The sequence below is a fragment of the Mustela nigripes genome, chromosome 4, assembly GCF_022355385.1.
Source record: "Mustela nigripes isolate SB6536 chromosome 4, MUSNIG.SB6536, whole genome shotgun sequence".
Classification (NCBI taxonomy): domain Eukaryota; kingdom Metazoa; phylum Chordata; class Mammalia; order Carnivora; family Mustelidae; genus Mustela; species Mustela nigripes.
In genome coordinates this window covers 186,605,080-186,626,259 of record NC_081560.1, presented here as the reverse complement: position 1 = coordinate 186,626,259, position 21,180 = coordinate 186,605,080, and the positions used below count along the sequence as shown (strand labels likewise).

The window sequence follows — 21,180 nt, the reverse complement described above, 5'->3', positions numbered from 1 at the left end:
GCCACAGGAGTTCCAGACTTCATGGCCGCCTCCTGTTCCATGCACAAGGAACGAGTGTCTCCCGGTGTGATCAGATCAGGGATGAGCATCTCTCTTGGAAGCCTGAGAAATTCCTCCTCCCTCCAGGGTAGATCCGGGATTTACCCAAGACGGAAGATGGTCAGTGGCGGGGCCATGGACAGACTTGAGGGCTAGCGGGAGGCTAGCAGGAGGTAGCCCCAGGCAGCGCCATCCACCTCATCCCAGAGGAGCATGTCACACGTTCCTTGAGAGTAGGGGCTCCAAGAAGATCAACCACAGTAGGACACCTAATGACAGGCTCTAATCCCGGTGGGGGGAGAGCCCATCCCATCACTTTGGGGCAAGTATGCAAGCCTGGTACCAGGACCAGAGGTGGTAATGATGTGGCAATGGCTCTGCTAGGCTCAGCTGCCCACAGTTTTGCAGAGTGACAGGCAGGCCCTGGAGCAGCAGCAGAAGCCCCCAGAGAGAATAATGCATGAAAGCTCCATGACTCCCCAGCAGAAAGGGGGGCGGGGATAGGGTCACTGTTCTTAAACCCTCCACTGCCCTTCCTGGTTGGGTTTGGTGGTCTGGGGGCCACATCCCATTTGCCACTTGTGCTTGTCAGGACAGTGTGGATTATTATCCTGCTCCCCCTTACCCAGCCTGAGGAAGAGAGAATTCCAATTTTGGGAAAGGTCTACCTGCTCTCTGCAGAGGTGCAAAAGCCCATCCTTGTAAGACAGTGGGCTCCAGGCAGCACCCAGTCAATCCGCCTCACCAGGAAGGAATTTTTAGTGCACTCAGCATAGACACCCAATTTTTGTCTACAAGGTGTAATCATGCACTATATTGTACTAATATAGTACTTTATGGAACCAGTTCTGTACAGATATTTCAAAAGATGAGTTAAAAGTAAGCACACCTGAAGTTGCCATCTTGTCTTTCATCCCCGCTGTGGACCAGAGAATAGTATTTGCAGAGGTGCCTAGACCAGCTTGGGAGACCACTGTCCCGGAACTGCCAGATTTCAACTGTCTCAAAAGAGGGGATTACTTTAAAAAAAATTATTATTTTTAAAAAGATTATTTATTTGAGAGAGAGAGTGTGTGTGTGTGCACATGCAAGAGGGAACAAGGGTGGGCCAGAAGGGGAGAGAGAGGGAAAGACTCTCCAGCAGACTCCTGGCTGGGTGTGGAGTCCGACGTGGGGCTCCATCTCACAACCCTGAGATCATGACCTGAGCCGAAACCAAGATGCTCAACCGACTGAGCCACCCAGGCACCCCTAAAATTATTTTTAATTGCAGTAAAATATATCTAACAAAACATACTATCTTAAAACCCTTTTGAGGCATACAGACCAGCAGCAGTAAGTCCGTTCCCACCGGGGGATGCAGTCACCTCCGTCCATCTCCAGGACCCTTCTCATTTTGCGAAGCTGGAACTCCATGAACGTTAGGTAATAACTGCCCTCTCCCGCCTTCCCCAGCCCCTGGAAACCCTCTTTCCACCTTCGTCTCTGTGAATCTGACTATCACAGGTACCTCAGGCAACTGGAATCCTAGCGTGCTTTTTGTTTTGTATCCGACTCATTTCACTTGGCATCATGTCTCTGCGATTCATCCTTGTCATACCACGTGTCAGAACCTCATTCCTTTTTGTGGCTGAGTAATATTCCACCCCCATTTCGTTTATCTGCTCAGCCATTGCCGTACACCTGGGCTCTTTCTGCTCTTTGGCTGCTGTCAATAATGCTGCTGTGAACGTGGGTGCACAGAGACGTCTCTGAGACCTGGCTTTCCATTATTTCGGGCGCGTTCCTGGAAGTGGAGTTGCGGGGTCACATGGTAGTGGCATGTTCAATTTTTTGAGGGTCCACCGTATTGTTTTCCATAGTGGTCGCACCATTTTACCTTCCCACCAGCGTGTGCGGATCAGGAGCCATGTTTTGCCTGACTTGGAATTCCTACTGCCAAGAGCTGTGCCTGCCATCGGGGCGTGGGGTGGTCAGAAGTCCCGGGCATGAGCCCACGAGCGAGAGGCAGCACGGCCGAATTTCCAGTGAGCTCGAGGCTGTGAGGGGTGAGGCGGAGCAGGAGTGGGAGAGCCTGGACCCCGTCGTCAACGGGAGGCCCCAGGAAGAGCCGCCCAGTGGGACCTGGGCTTGGACGCTGAATGACGCCTTTTGCAATTAGGACGCCCAGAGGGCTGCCACACCCTTCTTCAGACGACCCAGGCTAGAACTTTTAAAACTCTTAGCTCTTCCACTTGGCTGGCAGGATGAATTCTTCATGCAAAAAAACCAAAACCTCTCAGAATTTCTATTTTCTTCTTTTCAAAGAGGGTACTGGCCTGGTCAGGGCCTGTATTCTGTGTTCATTTTGGTTCCCCAAGAGAAGGCTCTTCCCTTTGCTTAAAAATAGGGCTGTCATCCGACTTGAATTTTAACTGCAGGGTGAGGAACCCAGAGGGAAACCGAAGCCGGGTCAGAGAAAGCAGGCAGGAAACCTGAGGAGGGAGCCCTTGTGGTCAGCCCACAGGGAGGAGCGATGGAACCCGAGGTCTGTTCCCCTTTGGTGAAGTGTCTGGCTGGGGATGTGGGCAGGGCAGAGAGCCACAGGGTGAGAGCCCGGGGGACTGTGAGACCGGAGAGTGCGGATTTGCACAGTGCGGTGGCCTGGCCTCGTCCCATGCAGGGTGCCAGGCACAGGAAGTGGGCAGGGGGATAACATGCACTGGACAAATACCGGACAGATACTGGACAGACTGGTCCAGCGGGTTCCACTCTCCTGCCAGTGAGGGCGCTGCAATTCTTTAGTGCTCCTTGGCTCGTGGAGGCCTCTTTGGAGGCCTCTCAGACAGTCGCTGGTGGTGTCTGGGAGAGGTTGGCCCACCGGGTGATTAAGAGGGAGCACCGTTGAGGGAGATGATGCAGGTGTCCTTGTGGGTTTCCTAGCAGGGTGTGAGATCTCCTCAAACATAGCGTGGAAAGGGAGTCCTGTTCTAAAGAGATGGTACTTTGCTGTGTTATACCCAAACCTGTTAATAGTCCCCAGTAAGGAGACTCCTGTAATGGGAGAGCGGTTATCCACTCAACAAACATTTACTGTGCCCCACCTTATAGTAGGGATGGGTCTAGAAAAGCCTCAAGGTACCCATGCTTGCAAGATTTGGAGAAACAGTAGGAGAGAGGAGCTCCCCATTAGGGGGTCTGTGTTTTTGCTGGTGCCCAACAGTGAGGTCCAAACAGTGATGGCCAAACAGTGGTCCTCAGGAGCGATGCCCAATACTGATGCCCCGTGATGCCCGACAGTGATGGCCGCAGAGGCAAATGCTGCTCCGTCTGTATTTACCTTTCCCTTCATCTGGTTTTGAATAGTGGCAGCGGCCTTCTACTCTTTTGGCATGTGTTTAAAAATAACCCCTTGGGGTGTTTTGTTAGACAGGTTGGAATCAGGAAAACCTAGAGGTTGGCGTGCGGCAGCTTCTTCGTGATCTGCGGAGTGTTTGGCAGTCTTCATTGGGGGGGGCCCAGGGGAAAGACAGAAACCCTCAGGTGGGGCCCTGGAAGGTGTTCCTGGACTTCTGAGTCACCCCAGGTGCTTTTCATGATGGTGACTCATGGCAGTATCCTTAGACACAGGATTTATCCCTTATTCCTGTATGTGGCTCGTTTGTTACTGTGCTGTTGTGCGTAACAAATGTTAATTGGGATTCAGTTATAAGCAAGGCATTGAGCTAGATGTTTAGAAGGACCTTCTGTATGGAGGTCCTTCTAAATGGGATCAGTACAGACTGATCCCAGTGAGAGTATAATGGGCACTGCCAAAGAGTCTGGACACTAGAGTTCAAAGTCCAGGGAGGGACTGGTCACTCAGTGAAGAGGTCCCTGAGCCATCTGGGGTGTGGTGAGGGGGCGCCATAGGTACGTTGGAGTTGGGCTCAGCCTGGTTCTCCTGAGAGCAGAGTCTAGGAAACCACTTGCAGTGGCAGCCAACCTGGACGGTGTACCCCAGGAATTAGAGCAAGTGAGGACCCGGGGTGAATGCAGCTGGGAAGCTGGAAAGGCCAGGTGAGGCGCACTGGGAGGCTGGCCAGCCCCGGCAGCTCCCGCCGCACCATGGGCCCTGCTGACGGAACTTGCAGAAGTGCATCTTAGGCCTGTCCCTGGGATCTGCCCAGCCCCAGACCCTACCGGCCAGGTGGACCTGCTGACCGAGGGCCACATTTGGCTCACAGGTCAAAGTTTGCTGACCTCATATGCCTGGATGGACAGGTGAGATGCCTAGAAAATTCTTACATAAATATGAAGTGACTTAAAAGGCAGATTGTACTGGGCCCATATTACTTTTAGAAAATACACAGAATATTATACATCCTTGTGTGTGTGTGCGCGTGTACGCATGCATGTACATACGCAGACGGTCATGGATATAGAATCATTTTTTATCACGTTTGGGAAGTAAGTAATCGGCCCCTACTGGCTGTTGGTATCGGCGTTTGAAGATGACTCAACCGGCCACATGTGTGGGGAGGGAGCCACCTTCATACCGATTCAGTGGATTCTCCGGGGGCTCAAAGAAGGCCCCTCCTCTGCCTGGGCCAGGACCACCTAGGCTGGGACATGAGCCAGACTGACTGCTGGGTGTATAGGTAGAAAGCCATTGTCTTGAGATAAATGCCAAGTGAGGCCTGGGATCTGGGCCGCGTCTCCACAGGCGCCGGTCACTCTGCATTGAGCGTGACAGTCTGGGTGCCCCCCAAGCCGCCGTCTGCTCACTGCCCCACTGGCGAGGAGGGATCCAGGCTGAGCAGACCGGGAGTTTGGCGGACGCTACACCATGGGAGGCACTAGTTTTGTAGTTTCCTCTGGGGCTCGGGTATGTGACTGATAAATACTGCATTTTAGTGATTTGTTCAACCGGTCAATCTGTTTTCTTTCATTGAAAAATTAATCCATACCGGAAAGGAAACATGCTGGTGTGACAATGAAAGCATCTACGAGATGTGCACGTAGAGAAAGTGGAGCGTCTATGCTCAGGTCATAGCAGTAGACCTGCCACTCGCTGGCCCAGCCCCACCTGGCATCCCTGGTTCGTGGGAGGGCAGTGACTGGTGCCAACACTCCAGGGGTTCCTTCTGGGTTAAAACTGACACGGGATGTTAATGGCAAGTTGAGTTTGATGTTTCCCTAAAATTTCAACCTAATGTTCACCCCTCCTTGCTTGCCAAACCATGGCTTTAGAACAAGGATAGTTTCTTAAAAAGTCATTGATTTTCTTTATTCAAAACCTGTTCACTCACTGGAGGGAAAATATGAAAATACCATTCATTGTCTTCAAATCGCACACTCCTTTCAGTGAGCTTGAAGGAGGGATATAGGATCTCTCCCTAAAGGTGTGTTGCTTTGGTCTTACAAGTGGCTTTGACTGTGTAATCAGAGTCGTTGCCGCGGAGCTGAAACCCCAGTGGGTGCCAAGTGAATGATGATCGATCACTTGCTGAGGGGGGAGGACCACGCGCCGTGGGGGTGAATTGACAACATTGTCTGGGCCCCCACCTCCAGTTTTCTCCTTGGTTTTGCCACTCCTTTTTGGAAAGCTGGCGGACGTATCAAATCATTGTAGTTTCCAGCGTTGTCTACAGAAGTAGAAAAAGAAGTTTTCCACTGATAGACAAGGGAGAGGCATGCCGGTAAGAGAAGCAGCCGATACATTTTCAATCATACACCGAACAAATATTTATTGAGTGCCTGTGACTGACCACAGAAATGACTCCTTCTCCGTCACTATAACGAGTGCACTAGTCCAGCACAGCTGAATGACTTGCAGGGCAATGGCATTCATCGAGCAAACTTGCGTTCTCTTCCTGACTGGGTTCAAGGGTACAAGATCCCATAATCAGCCCTTCTCAGCCTCCTGTATTGTCCTAGACCCCCAGCGGGTGGGAAGAAAGAGGAGGACACATACACTGCGTCAGTCCTATGTCCAACAGCCCTCTGAATTCCCCACTTCTGTTTTGAGAGGCTGATGGTTTAGTTCCACCTACGGTGCGCACGGTGCCTTTGAGAAGAGAGAAAACTTCAGCTCCCACCTGATGAGTGAAGCACCCATAAATAAAAATGCTGTTTCTCCTCCACCCCCGAAAGGAAAACCAAATTATGAATTCAGAAATTCATAGTCATCCGGTTTTATTGTCGCCTAATGCTTTTTAGGTCTGTGCAGGCCCTGCAGAAAATTAACTCTGAAACTCTGCATAATTAGGACATCTTTCATAGTCGTAAATGCTAATCCCATTGGAGAACATATTAAGAATTCACAGGCGTGAATTTCTGGCATCAGGTACCTGCAGTTCCTTTTCTTTTTGAATAATTCATTATTTAAATACTTCACTGCGCATTCTGTGCAGCCCTGCGTGTTGTGTCAGGGGCAAGGGAGAAATAAGAGATTAATTTCACATATATTTCATCACTAAACACATTCAAGCCTCGTTTGTGTTGATGTGGTGTCATTGGATAGCAATTGCTGATGATGTTACGGTTTTCGTCAGCCACCTTAGGGACCAATTTGGGGAAATTAAATAGAATTTCTGCAGGACATTAATAAGGTCAGAGATCTAACTTTTATAGTTGACTGAGTGATTTGGTTTAAGGAAAAAAACAGGAAAGGATTCAGAAAGTTGTTTTCCGTGGAGTGATGATTATTTGTAATAAATATGGTTTCGGTTAGTGCTTCCCCGTTTTTGGCCTGTGATTTATGACCAAATGTGTGAACAGAAAGGGGAAAGGGTGACTTTGATCCAGACATGGGGGGGGGGCGAGCAGCACACCCCTTACCCTTCAAGACTCCGTGCCCTATCATTTCCTTCACAGGGTCTCTGGAGGTCATCCTCAACTTGGTGCAAACCTTCCTCCTGGGGGGAGGGAGGTTTGTCCCCATCTGTCCCACTGCTGAGCAGCGAGCTCCTCGTGAAAATAGTGTGAGTTTCATCTGTTTGTCTCTGCTGCTGGCAATGCCTGGTACCCATGAGGACTTGGTTTGTGTTTGTTTAATACACGAATTAATTTTCAATGACTTTGCCCAAACTCTGTTGGTCGTAAGAGACAGAAACTCCATTCAAATATCTTAAACCTACAGGACAAAGTAGTAGAAAGATACTAGAGTCTCTCTTTGGACCTATAGGCGGGAACGGGGCTCCGAGCCCTCAGGATGCTTCCAACCTCTGGCCTCTGCCTCACTCTGTGACCACTGCCCCCTCCACCAACAGTGACTGGCGTGCACCGTCCCGTGGCCTCCGCCCCCACTCTTGCTCAGTCCCAGGATGCGAGATCCTTCAGGATGGGCTCTGACTGGCCCTGTTCCAGCTGTGTGCACACTCCTGATCAAGCCAGGTGGGGTCAGAGACAAGGTGCTCTAATAAGACAGGCCAGCCTCCATAGGGTGGGGATTGGGGGAGAATTCACAGAACAGTGTTCCGTGTCCTTGGGTGGTATGGGCCCAGGAGATGGCATCCCAGTGTCCGATGCATTCTCTCTGATGGTAGACGCTACTGGCTTTCTGTCCTTGGGTGAGAATTAGCTCCGTGTGGATTTGTGCCTGGTACTTCCTCCTTCCACTGGGTTTTGTTTTGTTTTGTTTCTATCTCACATGAAAACTTGCATTTGAATAGTTCTTAAAAAAATAGATACTTCATAAACGTTTCACATGCCCTGACCACCTAGCATAGGGCTCATCCGGGTCTGCGCTGGCAGCGCGGTCTCCATGCTGCACCGGAATGCGTCAGGGAGGGCCCCAGACCCCCTTCTGGGCACCACTGCATGGTGGAGGGAGCCCTGGGATTCAGGTCTCCGGTGCCCGGCCAGTCCCTGTTTCCTCCGGCCCGTGTCCTGCCTTACTAAAGTAATGTGTCTGGGAGTTGACTACCTTGAGAGTACTGGCCCTTTCAGGGTGACAGTGGTCGGTGGTTGCCAAGAGTGCGGCCAGCGCCAGGCTGTCCCAAGCCCTTTACATGTTCCAGTTCCTTCCATCTTTATAGAAACTCAAGGAGCAAGGTCCTGTTGTCATCCTCTCACACACACAGGGACACTGAGGCAGAGGGAGGTTTCAGTTCACCCGAGGGGGCAGGGCCAGCGCTGTGAGCACCTGAAGGAGCAGGGGCTTCTGGCTTTGAGACTGAGCTTGGGTGGTGCAGTGAGTAGACTGTGGGGTGGGGGGTGGGTGCTGCTGAGAACGAGGAGCGCTGGTTCCAAGGTTGGATGGCAGGCGTGAGCTGCACGGCCCTACCGCCCCCCTGCAATCCCCCCTCAGTGGCCCAGGCAAGAGGAGGCCTCCACCTGCAAAGGATCTGCTACCTTTCCTGGGGAGGCCTGTCCTGGGCAGGGAGCTGCTGGCTGCTCTGTCCACATACAACCTGGATCGACAGGCCCGGCAGGGAGCAGCCGGGAGCTTGGTGGCAAAGGAACTGAAGGCTAAAGGGAGGGGCTTGTCTGTACTCACATGCCAGTTTGGGAGTCTGTCTCCCCAGCTATGCTCTTTCCTTCCCCCTGGGCCTCTGCTTCCTGCTTCGTGGGATGAGGGAACAGGTCTTATCCTTCCAGGGCTAAGGACCAGGAATTCTGGAGACCTATGGAAGGTCACAGTACGGCTGTCTCTTGTGGCTGCAGTGGCTGCTTGGAGCCCAGATCCCGCCTGTGGCCTTGGGAGAGAGAAGAGCCACAAACAGCCGTGGGGTCTTTGGAGTCTCCCCAGCCACTGCAGCTGACGCAGCCTATGGCATATGGCTGTCCCCAGCAGCCAGCCAACAATTAGTCAACCACAGGGTGGAGGCTGGGGGAGGGAGGGGACACACTGGCTTCATGATGGCTCTGGTCCCAAGCCAGCCATGGGTTCGGGTCTCAGTGCAGTGGGATGGGCAGTTCCACGGGCCCTGCATTATACAGTGTCCTTCCGTGTGCTGTGCTGATAGGAAAGACCTTCTCTTCCACCCACCCTTCCTTCCTTCCTTCCTTCTTTCCTTCCTTCCTGGCTTGAAGGAACTGCTGCTTGGAGACAGGCATCAGCAGGAGCCGGTTCAAATGGTGACCATCTAGACCTAGGCAATGGCCTTCACAGCCCCCAAAGAGCCAAGTGGATACCCTCTTCTCTTGGCGTCCTTGTTTAATCTTACTTCTTTATTGCTCCAATCTCTTCCCTGGCAGTCTTTATCACAGAGCTTCCAAATTGAAGATGGTGCCCCATGGTGTAACTCACTGGGGAGTGTCCAACATGGCTCTCAGGCTTGAATCCTGGGGGGCTGCTCTTCCCTTGGGAACCATGCTGCCATCTGTTGGGTCCTGACGATGTCCTTGACATCCTGGGAGAACCACAGGGAGAACAGACTGTGTTTTGCTTAAGGAGCAGAAGCCCCACTTCACTGTGTGGGTCACAGTGAATGACTATGGGTCTCATGTCCAAACGCTGGAATGAGAGTATTGGCCTCAGTTCTCTCTGAAGTCTCTCCCTCTCCCTTGTTTTTGTTTTCAGCTTCAGCATTCCCATTGCCTCAAAAGGTGGAAGTTCAACATTCCCCGTCCAGGTCCTAGCTGCTGACTATAGCAGGAGGGGGTGTGGTTGTGGGCCAGGGACTGTTGACCTGTTTCAGGAAACAGATTTGGAGGCATTTCCTCATTTAGCATCCCCCCCACCTCCTCCCCAGCTTTCAAGTGGAGCGGGGGCATCGTTCAAGGGGCTTCCGTGCTGAGAGCCAAGAGGGAGTCATTTGCAGAGGAGAGTGCTGTGTGAGGACTCGGAACACGGCCACCGTGCCTGTCATCAGCTTTCTCCTGGCCCAGCCCTTGATCCCAGGCTTGTAATTTTCACCCTCTAAATTACTGGGTTAACAGATATGGTAGCAAAACGTGAAATGAAATGAATAGGAGCACATCATGCACCTGCATTTCCAAATGATTCACAAGCCAGTGATTCTCAGCATCGTGTCCATCCTGCGACATTGTAGGTGTCAGGTGAACTGTGCAAAGTAGGTTGGGCAGAAGACACACAACCATACCTTGAAAATGCTGCCTCTGTGATGTGTGACACACGGCTCTTTCTTTGCTATTTCACTCACCTGGCCTTCCTGATGTACCTGGGAGTGGCAGGTATGATTATTCCAATTTTCCTTGTGTAAGACTGAGGCTCAGCATGGTGACAGGACTTTGCATGGTTGTCTTGGGACCAGAGCCGTCACGAAGCCAGTGCGTCCCCCTCACCCCCGCCCTCTGGACACGGCGCTTCCTAACAGAGCCCTGCTTTCCATGCCTGCTTGCAGCCATCCCTCCTTTTGTGTCAGGCTCTCTTCTTCACTTGAATATGTTTCTTATCTTCTCCAGGGCTGAGGTCACTCTTTGTGTCCGCGGGAGTCTGCACTCGCTCCTTTCAGCCTTGGCAAGAAAAAGCAGGAATTCTAAAAAGCAGCAGTGATCACTCCTGGCTCCTTTGTAGAGCCCAGTAAATAATTCATCTGGATTTGAGGGGTCTGACACTGAGAATGCATATTGAACCTCACGGTCACGGGCAAACTCCATGTGCAGAACTTGAATACAGCGGGAAGGAGAAATGGGCCTTTGAAATCAGAGACGACTTTGAGTGACCTGAGAACACAGGTAGAAGCACTGGAGACGGATGGACAGCAGCCAGACAGAGTATTTTTAAGGCACGTAAAGGTCATTCCTGAGGTTTCCACATATACACATCCCTCCCGGTTGACAGCTGGGATCTGGGAAAAAACAGCTCTGGACTTGGAAACCACTAGGCGAGGTCCTAGCGAGGGCCCTTCCCAAGTCCCTCCTGCTGCACTCGATACCTGAATTCAACAAAGAAAATTGTGTCTGCCAGGCTCACTGGCTGAAGTCACAAGATTCCGAGTATTATGCAGCACTCCGGAATTCCTGCAAAAACTCGTCAGAAGGGGTCCACTGGCCGCCACACGGAAACGGCTGTGCCCCGGACTTTTCAGATCAAAACATTTAGCACCAAGTTGAAAAACCATGTGATGGTCATGGATTTCGTGAAGAGTAACTGCTTCCCCTCCCAGAGAAGAGCCAAAGTCTGCATCATCCGTGTGTATCAAGGCCTGAAGACAGCTGAGCAGACAGCTAGCCGCTATGAGGTATGGCTGAACCCGGGCAGGGAGCGGGGGCACACAACCTAATTCAGGGAGATGGAGCCACTTCTCATCAGACACACCGTTCAGGTGTTGTCTCTGGTCCCGTGAATTAACCATCTGTTGGTCATGTTCCCCCAACAAATTTGGAAAGGACATTTTCATCTCTTCTCTCTGTTTTTGACATAGGGGATGGGGGAAGCCTGTCAGATGAATGTCATTTACACAGGACACACATGTGCATTTGCAAACATTCAATAGTGACTGCCAAGTTAATTTGTAGCCACATTTAGGAACAGCAGTATGTTTCTTGCGAGTTAAATATTCCTAGCTCTGTAAGTTTGTAATCATCTGTCTTTAAAAACAAATTCCCATTTGTTTCCAGACGTGTTATGTAGAAAAATTATCTAGGACTTGCCTTGATCGAATTAAAATAAGTAGGCCTGTAAGAATGGGCTTTTCTTTTTTGCGAGTGAGTTCTAATTCTTAAACAGAAGCTACTTTGTGGTGGTGGTGGGGAACTTTGGAGTTTAGAATGTCAAAGTGAGATAAACATATCACTCAGACATATTTGTATGCTGTGGCTAGGCTTTGTCACCGAGCAGTTATCCCAGTTATCCTTCAGAGTAAACACACATGAAATCTGACCAGATCTTTGTCGTATATGGAATAAATTATGAATGTCATTGTAATTGAGTCCTGTATAGCTCACTTACCTATCTCTTTGGAAAAATGTAGCATGTAAATTACTAATGTTTTTGAAACGGTAACCTTTTTGAATGTTGATGCTGTTGGGAGAGGCTTCGGCTTGAATGCTGGCAGAGACTCCAGATCTTTTGTCCCCCACCCTGGGCTTCCTTATTCCAGGGCAATGCGAGAACCTGTTCTGCAGGGTTCAAGGCTGGCTTCTTCCAGTTCCAGCCCTGGGATTGTGAATTTCCATGTTCACAACAGAGATATAAAGGCCACAGAAATAAGGGTGTTAATTAAATTCAGTAATAATTGTTCATTAGTTCATTGCCCAATCAACCAGAGCAAAAGGTGTGCAATTAGAATATAATTGAAAGAAACCAGAGATATTATTATTCACAAGTAATTAATCGGATGGGACAGAATTTTATCATTGTATAATTTCCATTCAGGTTAGTTTTCGATCCTCCCGAGAGAGTAAAACTTGTTGAATTATACCATCTTGCATTTTACAGGAGTGTTCATGGCTCCAATTTAAACCTTAAATGACAAAGAGCAGCTCTTGTGTCCTCATTTTTTTAAATGAATAAAACTTCATTTATTCCCATAGCAACAGTGAAGATGGCAATGTGGAAAAATACCTCTTTGCAGGAGAAAAAGCTTTAAGTATGCTGATAGTCACAGCTGTCCTTTTTTGGTGGCCCCTCCCCCACCCCCCAATTACCAGTTCTAGTCAACAAGTGGAAGTTGGGTGCCTGCTGCTTGATAGTAACTTGCAGTCTTAATTCTTACGTTAAAATGAGTCTGAGACCCTCCCATGGCTCTCAGGCCCTCAGCTGGGCGGTCCTCTTTGTCTATGATTTGGGAAGTGGTCTAGACAGGGCCCACTTGGCTCAGGGGCAGGCCAAGTTGGAAAACCCAACATCTACTTGTGCCTCCTATCCCTCTTACTTCTGAGCTCTGCTCTTTTAGAAGCAAACATTTTAAAATTTAAAATATTCTGTGTCCACTGAGTTGTCCATATTATTCCCACTGGGGCATGTCAGCACCATTTAGATTAGGAATTCCAGGAAGAAGTTAATTTCCTGCTCAATTTCCAAGCTGAACTGATGATAGAGCCCAATTAACAGCCTCGGGGCCCTGTTCGACTTGGCCCCGGTGATACCTTCTCTCTCACTATCTCCAAGGCCATGGGTTAACCTGCCCGGGCTGTGACCATAGAGAACCTGATGGGTGAGAAATGAACAAAGTCGCGAAATGAACTCTCAATGCACAGAGGTACGAGTTAATGAAACTAGATGGTTCTCCAGTGAAAGTGGGTTTTGGAAATTTTGTTTCTGTAAAAACCTTATGAATTTCAAGTCCCTCCCAGGAGGACCTACAAATCTACTTGAGTTGAGTTTAATGTATAAAACTGGCATTTCTCTAATGTGGTGTTAGTCCTGGGCCCTGTTCACCGCTTGGAGATGCTGCTTCTCATCGGATGTGAGAGGTGATTTGGCCTAACTCTGTCCCAGGGGCGGTCCAACTGTACTCATTCCCTTAGCTGAATTGTCTTTTAGAAGAATGGCAGACCTTTAATGGGACACCAGGCCTGCTGTGTGCAATGTGAGTAGGATGGCAGAAGGCGACCAGGGCGCTGAAGATCCTTGCTTGCGAAGCCTTGATCCCTGCTGACCCCAAACTCTTAAAAACACAGTGAGCTAAGGGCCTTTCTCTCCCCTTGCGGGTAGATATCTGATAAACTTCAGACAGTAACATAGCTAGAACTGAGTAATGGGGCTGAGATCTGTTTGAGTTCTAGCCGCTGTCCACATTGCAATACATGGCCACATCCCCAGGGTCCTTCTAAAGCCGAGCAGGGATGGTGTCGCCATTGCTCCATGGAGCGAAACCACGTGGAATTCAGAGATGTGCTTGTGTCTTCCGGAGTGTGGATATGAGCCGGCACCTCCTGGTTGATTGCTGAGAACTTTCTGATGATGGGCACAGGCTGAGGCATGCGAGTCAAGTCTCACCCGCCTGTCTTCTCTTAGGGGATAGTTTCTCATACATTTCATCATTAGATGAGCCAGAGAAAGTTTCTGTATGTAATCATCACCTTTTAGCTGTGCTTTTTAACACTTTCCAGAACTTGTATCATTTCTCTCTCTCCTTCCTACTCATCCTTTTTTTTCCTCTCCCCTTTGGATTTGGCAGTGATGCTCTATTCTGGCTGACTGTAGGAATCATGGCAAACTGTTATTTTGTATTTTTTTGATATGCAAAAATCACACACATTTAATGAATACATTTTGTTGAGTTTGGCGTATGCCCTCACCCATGATACCATCCCCATAATCAAGGCGCTACACAGACCCATCACTTCTGAACATTTCCTGTGTTCTGTGCGTGTTACTTTTTTGTTTGTTTGGTTGGTAAGAATGCTCAACTGAGATCTGTTCTCTTAACATACTTTAAAGTGTGCAATCCCATGGTATTAACGATGGGCACTTCTGTTGTACATCAGAGCTCTGGGTGTGTTAAACTCACATAACTGAAGCTCTACACCCACTGAGTGTAGAGTTCCCCTTCCCCAGCCCCTGGCAACCACCGGTCTATTTTTTGCTTCTAAGATTTTGACTAGTTTAGCTACCTCGTGTCAGTGGAATCATGCACTGTTTGTCCTTTTATGCTAGGCTTATTTCACTGAATGGGATGTTCTCCGGTTTTCTCCATAAGGTCACAAATAATAGGAGTTTCTTCATATTTAAGCCTGAATAATATTCACTGCATGTATATACTACATTTAAAAAAATGTCAATGGATATTTGGGTTCTTCCCTTATGGTGAACTTTTAAAACCGACATATGCCTACAGCCCAGCAAAGGCCATTGTGACCCAGAGCGCATGTGTGGTTTCGCTGTATTCCTTTAAAGAGCATTGAACGTGGTCCTGGCATGAGGTGAAGTTACTTGAAAACAGTCTGATCCTTTTTGAGGCTGACTTTTTAACACTTTAGGGTGTTAGTTCTTTGTAAATGAAGATCTTGGCCCCAGGTGACGTTTGGGAAGTCGGGAGACCTGGTTGTGACAATGCGGGAAGCGGAGAGGCCCCGGTACTGAAGACAGTACTCCTGGGCTCAGGGCAGGCTTCTGCCCCCACCGACAAAGAATTGCCCCACCTGAAATGTTCACAGCCTGGAGGCTGAGAAGCCCTGGACAAGGGCTAACTTAGCCCCATTGTAGAGGCATGACCCTTGTGAGGGCTCTACTTAATATCCCATGTATGTGAGATCTTTCCACCAGAGCCAGGGGAACATGAATTGTTTCCAGCTCTGGGCAAGGTCTCAGATGTGACTGACCTTCTACTTCCTTGTCGTTCCTTCTCTGGTCTTCTGCATGCAAAAATCAGTATTCAGCTAAAGCCTGAGGGACCCGTTGCTGGTTGCTAGGACTCTCTTTCACCCCTCTTCAGTATTTAGCCCCAAATTGTAGCTGGCTCAGCTTCTCCAGTTCCTGATCTCTGCCTTCTCTGCTCAATGAGACACCAGGCTCTCTTGATCTTCCCCTTTATACTCTGCAGCCTGAAAACTGCCTTTTGGTGGGGACAATTATAGGGCTCCCTTCTCTCACGCCCCCTCCCTCCAGGATCGCAGACCCCCATTGCTTTTCATTTGGTTTCTGGACACCATGGCTTCCTAGCTTTCATCTGTCTGTCTCATCATAGCTGGAAGGAGAAGGAGCTCCCTGGGCAGGTTTGATGTCCCTCCAGGGTCAAGAGATACCACTCTGGGCTTAGCAGAATGTTTTCCTGCTGTTGGAGTGAGCAAGTGCAAGAGGCAAAAGATGAAATAACCACTCTCGGGTCTCGGTGCTGCCCACTGGCCACATTCTTCCAGCTCCTCACTGCCTGGGTCAGTGGGAGGCTGGACGTCAGAGGGCAGGGTTCTCAAGAGGTACAAGGGGGTCAGAGGACTGAAACAGGTTTTGTTGCCTCAGGAGGCACAGCTGGTGACTGAGGTCTCCAGATTAGCTGTACTCTGAGTGTTTTGTTGTGGGTGACCTTCAGCTCGACCCAGAACACTTGTAGTCTCTTGAGATCAATCTGACACTGTTACGGCCGGCGTCCATCAGCACGTTGGGCATGGGTGGGGGACCTGCGTCATCTTTCAGCCAGACCAAGGGAGGAGCTATGGCAGGTGAATGGTGGTGATGTGCCTAAGAGTGAGGGCATTGGGTTGCATCTTTCTGGGGTGAGTGACCCCGGTTGTTAGGTGAGTGACCTTGGAAAATTTCTTGACCACTTTGAGCCTTAGTTTCCCCATCTGTGTCCATGTGAACCAGGATGGTGTCTACCGCCTGGGCTTGGTGCAGTGATTAAGGGAGGGAATCTCTACAAAGGGCACAGCCGCAGGACTGGCAGAGGCAACATCTCATAAAAGTGGGTTGCTGCTGTTCAAGTTCCAGTATACCTTTTTCTGCCATCCCCAAGCCTGCCCTAATGCCGTGGCACAGAGACATGACCCCTGGGACCAGGCTAATTGTAACCCGGGCTTTAAGGATGCTGCTTCTGGACCTGTAGTCCTGTTTAAATTGGTGCGAATATCTGTCTTTCTCCTTTCTCACACTCAGAGTGCCGAGGAACAGGGTCCTGTGACCGTCTGTGCTCTTGGCTCCGGGTATTCTCCATTTCCCAAGCAACTCAGACATTAGTCAGCAAACTGGCCCTGAGCTGAATGCACGGTTCCCGGTTAGAACCCACCTAGTTCTTATGGTCAGCTGCAAAGTCCACCTTTGAGAAGGGACTGTTAAGAACATGAGTTTTTCCACATCTGGTTCCTGCCTGAGAAAGTCAGAGAGAAGGTAGGAAGTATTAACAGGACATTTTTTCCATGTAAGACGCACCCTCCCTTGGAAGACTCACAAGGATATAAAGGAGTTTACCACCCCAGGAAGGTGTGAATGGCCCTCACACTTTAGTGTCCTTTAGAATCCTCAGGAGGATGGTCTAGGAATGTAGAGCCCTGGGCTCTGGGAAGGGTGGGATCCAGAAATTTCTGTTTTTAACATGAAATCCAGGTCATTCTGATGCAGCTCTAAAACCCCGATCTGGAGCGTCCAGACGGGTATTTTTCAAAAGCATGAACCAAGGAGGAGATGGAAGTGAAGCCGGAATGACGGGCCTGTGTCGAGAAAGCCAGAGCCAAGGGGCATGGGGAGGGGGAGGGGCGGCACGGTCAGAGAGGAGAGTGGCTGGGCCACTGTGTGCCGGGAACGCTGAGCGATAGAGATGGAACAAAAGGGGCTCTTGTTCGATCCCTGAATTGCCTCATTGATCCTCACCACAGCTGTGTGAAGCACATGAGCCCTATTTTTCCAAAGAGAAAGTTCTGTGAGGCTCGATCCCTGGAGCAGGCTGCATGGGGACGAGGGAGCGGCGGAACGAGGGTCCGTCTCCGTCATGTCCTCGTCTGGGGTTGTGCTTCCGGCTGGTGCTGGGGCCTGGGGAGACACGGGAGCAGCCCTGGTCCTGGCAGCAGCAACTGGGAGCCCAGGGCTGTTCAGGTTGGCTGTAGACAAAGCCATCTGTGCCAGGATCGGACGATGAGAGGCATGATACCCCTGTGCTGACTTGTCTCTCCATCCGCTTCAGGAAGATTTCCTTCCCGTAGTTCTTGCACCAAGCGCCTCCTCCTGGTCCTTGGGTCCCACCTGGGTGCTCGCTTCCCACCGTCGGTCCCACGTTGTCCTCCCTCTCCTGCGGAGCGGAAGGATTAAAGCTGACTTATAAGAAATCATCAAGGACCAACTCTGTGCCAGGAACTGCGCTAGGTGCTGGGGACATGGAGGTCCTAAAGGCAGGATTCCTGGCTCTGCTTGTCCTCCGGGGAGGGAGGCCGGCATCCCAGGGAGTGCCAAGTCAGGGCGTCAACACTGAGCTGTAGGCCGAGAAAACTTGGCAAGGCTGCACAGGGAAGGGGACATCTGGACATGTTTTTCATAGAAGGTTGGGAGTTTTCCGTGACTGGGAGGAAAGGTGGGAATATGGGATACACGTGGAGAAGGAGAAGGCATTCCAGGCAGAAGGACTGGCAACTCCTGGGGGGAGGAGTGAGAAAACCATACCTAAGTAGGACCCAGTGGTCTCTAGAATTGCAGCTAACACTTGCAGGGAACCATACCTGAAAGGAGGCAGCCAGGCAGAGAAGAAGTTTCAGAAATTGGGTCTATGGCTAAATATTCATTTGTACCATGAGGCCAGACACAGAACAGCAGACAAAGCAAGTACAGTTGCTGGAAAACAATAAGGTGAACAATTCTTGGAGCTCACTCAGGGCCATGCATCGTTTAAGTTGCTCACCATCCAGAATAGAAAGATCTCACTGAGTAGAGGGTAAATTCAGTAGAGATTCTAGAAGGGTCACACCTTGGAAAGATGCTAAACGAGGTCTCGAGTAAAGGCTACTCTATATCCATCCCATAAGAATTTTAAAAACAATTCTTGAAAGAATCAGTTTCCTCCACAAGTCGTTTAATTGCCTGCCCAAACAATGTTCAACACTCTTTAAAGGATTACAGTGAAATTCAGCAAGCGATAATATAAAATTAAAAAATATCTAACATCCAGACCAAGTTCCCTAGACACTCAAAGGAACAGGAAGGTATGATTCTTAACCAGGAGAAATCATGATTAATAGAAACAGATTTATAAATACAGTGATGATGGAACTAAAAAGCAAGGATTTTTAATTTATTATTTATTTATTTATTTTTTAAAGATTTTATTTATTTATTTGACAGACAGAGATCACAAGCAGGCAGAGAGGCAGGCAGAGAGAGAGGGAAGCAGGCTCCCCGCCAAGCAGAGAGCCCCATGCGGGACTCGATCCCAGGACCCTGAGATCATGACCCGAGCTGAAGGCAGCGGCTTAACCCACTGAGCCACCCAGGCGCCCAAAAGCAAGGATTTTTTAAAAAAGCTGTTATAAAACTATGGTTTTCCCTTTCGATTCAGGGGTTTAAGGGAAAATATTACCATGATGGGGAAAGATATGGTTGATATAAAAATGAACCAAATAGAACTTAGAAGAAAGAAAAAGACTCTGTCTGAGGGGGGAATTTTACAAGATGGGATTAACAGGAGATTGGATGTTACAGAAGAGAAGGTCAGTGAAATTTCTAAATGGAAGAGAAAAAGAGGAGAGGAAGGGAAGGGGGAGGGGAGAGAGAGTCAGAGAGAGAACCGAACCCGAGTGACCTGCAGGACAACAATATCAACAGATCCAACATACATATAATTAGAATCTCAGAAAGTGAGGAGGGGAGGAGGGTAGAAACACGCTTTGGAGAAATAATAGCTGAAATGTTTCCGAATGTAATGGGACATAAGTCAAAGCATTGCTTGTCAAGTACGCGTAAATAGCTTGGCCCAAGCTGTGTTAAATAGTATATATTTCCAGGTTTCCCAGTGGTGGCCACTGGGTTATCAATCAGCATTCTCTGGTGCAAGGAATATGTTTGTTTCTTTGTGATCACACTGCATCATTAACTGAGGCAGTTTTTTAATTTCTTTATGGCTGAGATAATATCATTTTAGTGTAGGATTTTTTCAGCTCTGATGGACTAGGAGAAAAGGGGAAAGAAATCTGGCAGAGGCTCTCTGTATGATTTTTCTGTTCCTATAAAACAACTTATATAATTGGCTTACGGTGACACCTATTTATTATTTCACAGTTTTGTAGGTCAGAAATCCCGGTGTGGGGTAGCTGGCCCCTCTGCTGAAGTCTCCAGGCTGAGCCGAGGTGTCACATGAGGCTGTGAGGCTCAGGGCCCTCTTCCGGCATCACTGGCGATTGTTCACACTCAGTTCCTTGTGGCTGGGGAATGGGTCCCCATTTTGTAGGTGGCCTTCAACTGGCACTCTCAGCTCCTGGAAACTGTCCTCAGGTCCTTGCCGCGTGACTCCAGTCATAGGCAGGTCGCAACATGTTTGCTTAATTTTTTCATGGCCAAAAGGACAATCTGCTGCTTTGAATCTCTCGGACTTAATTTGGAGAGACACCTGATTAGGTCAGGCCCACCTGGTATCATCTCCCTTTGATGAACTCAACATCAGCTGATTAGCATCCTTAATTATACAGGCAAAACCCTTCTGTCAGAGAATATAACTTAATTGTGGAAGTGAGAGCCCTCACGGGCTCTGCTCACACTGAAAGGAGAGAGAATGTATGGGGCATGTGCACCGAGGGGTGGGAAACTAGGGAGCTATCTTAGCATTCTCCTACACTATATTTAAATTTTTGTATCTGTGCAGAGAGGGAAATAGAAGGAGGCCTTGGAATTGTAAGCACATAGTTGGAACCTCTGTCTAGGAGGTCCAGAGGACAGGTGCACTTAATTGCCTCTAGCTTACCACTATGCCCTCAGCACCAGGTGACCTTTAGGAGCATTGTGGGACGCATGTGTGAGTGGATGCATCCATGGATGAATATGATACACAAAAGTGTGAGATGTGTTTGAGATGAAAATCTGAAGCCGTTATGAGTGATGGTTGCTGACCTTGTGCACGCAAGGGATCTGCCTCTGATTCGATTCCATGCTTGTATCAGGCTCCCTCCAGACTCCCTCCAGCCTCCGTCATTTGCGGTGATCAACAGACAGACCTTGGCTTTAGGTAGCCCAAGTGAAGGTCCCTTGTTTCATTACCCTTTTCATTAATCAAATTCCAAATAGAGACATTATCTAATTTTCCCTCTGGGGTTCTAATTTATATCCCTTCTCCATCCAGGAAGGACTTCAAGACAGCTCCAAAAATAAGTACGTTGGAGAACATCCAGAGTTTAGGAATAATAATTTGTCAAGAGAAACAAATAGGGCTGAAGACAAATGGGGGAATTATTTTCTTAAAGCAGACAACAAATTGCTTGCCATTTTCTATTGAAGACAAGAAGCTTCTTCCCAGCAAAGCAGCCTGCAGCCAGCAGTGAGCTGGTCAGTCCCAAAGAGTTACTCTCTAACAGGACTCAGATCCTCTGATCCAGCCCTCTGGTCACACAGACTTTGTGAAACCCATGATTTTAGCTACAGAGGTGCTCAACTCCTCAGTAATGAGCTCTGGACACTGCTGGCTTCTAGGCACTTGGTTCTGGTTAGTGGCTTTGCTTTGCTCCCTGGAGTCGGAGGACACCTTCTGCGGTGATGGTGACCTGGGCCCTTTGTGCCAGAGGGATCAGGTCGTGACTGATGGATATGCAGAGAGGGCCCCAGGATCACAGGGGAGACTCAGTGTGCTCCCGTGGGCGTTGTTTGTTCCTCACCACTGACGTCCTGTTCAGGGAAGATGCCTCATTGTATCTCCAGGGCCC

At 49.3% G+C, this 21,180-nt stretch overlaps 1 protein-coding gene across 2 annotated transcripts in view; it reads left to right on the top strand.

The window, feature by feature from the left end:
• The first annotated feature begins 10,350 nt into the window (after window positions 1-10,350).
• The window catches only part of C4H10orf90 (chromosome 4 C10orf90 homolog), a 203,313-nt gene continuing 192,483 nt past the window's right edge, over window positions 10,351-21,180 (top strand). Inside the window, exon 1 of one of the 2 annotated variants that reach the window (XM_059395957.1) lies at window positions 10,351-11,150. In XM_059395957.1, the coding sequence (XP_059251940.1) occupies window positions 10,911-11,150 (240 nt within the window). In that variant the 5' untranslated portion in view covers window positions 10,351-10,910. The remainder of the gene's footprint in view (window positions 11,151-21,180) is intronic. The other variant, XM_059395956.1, reaches the window with a different exon arrangement.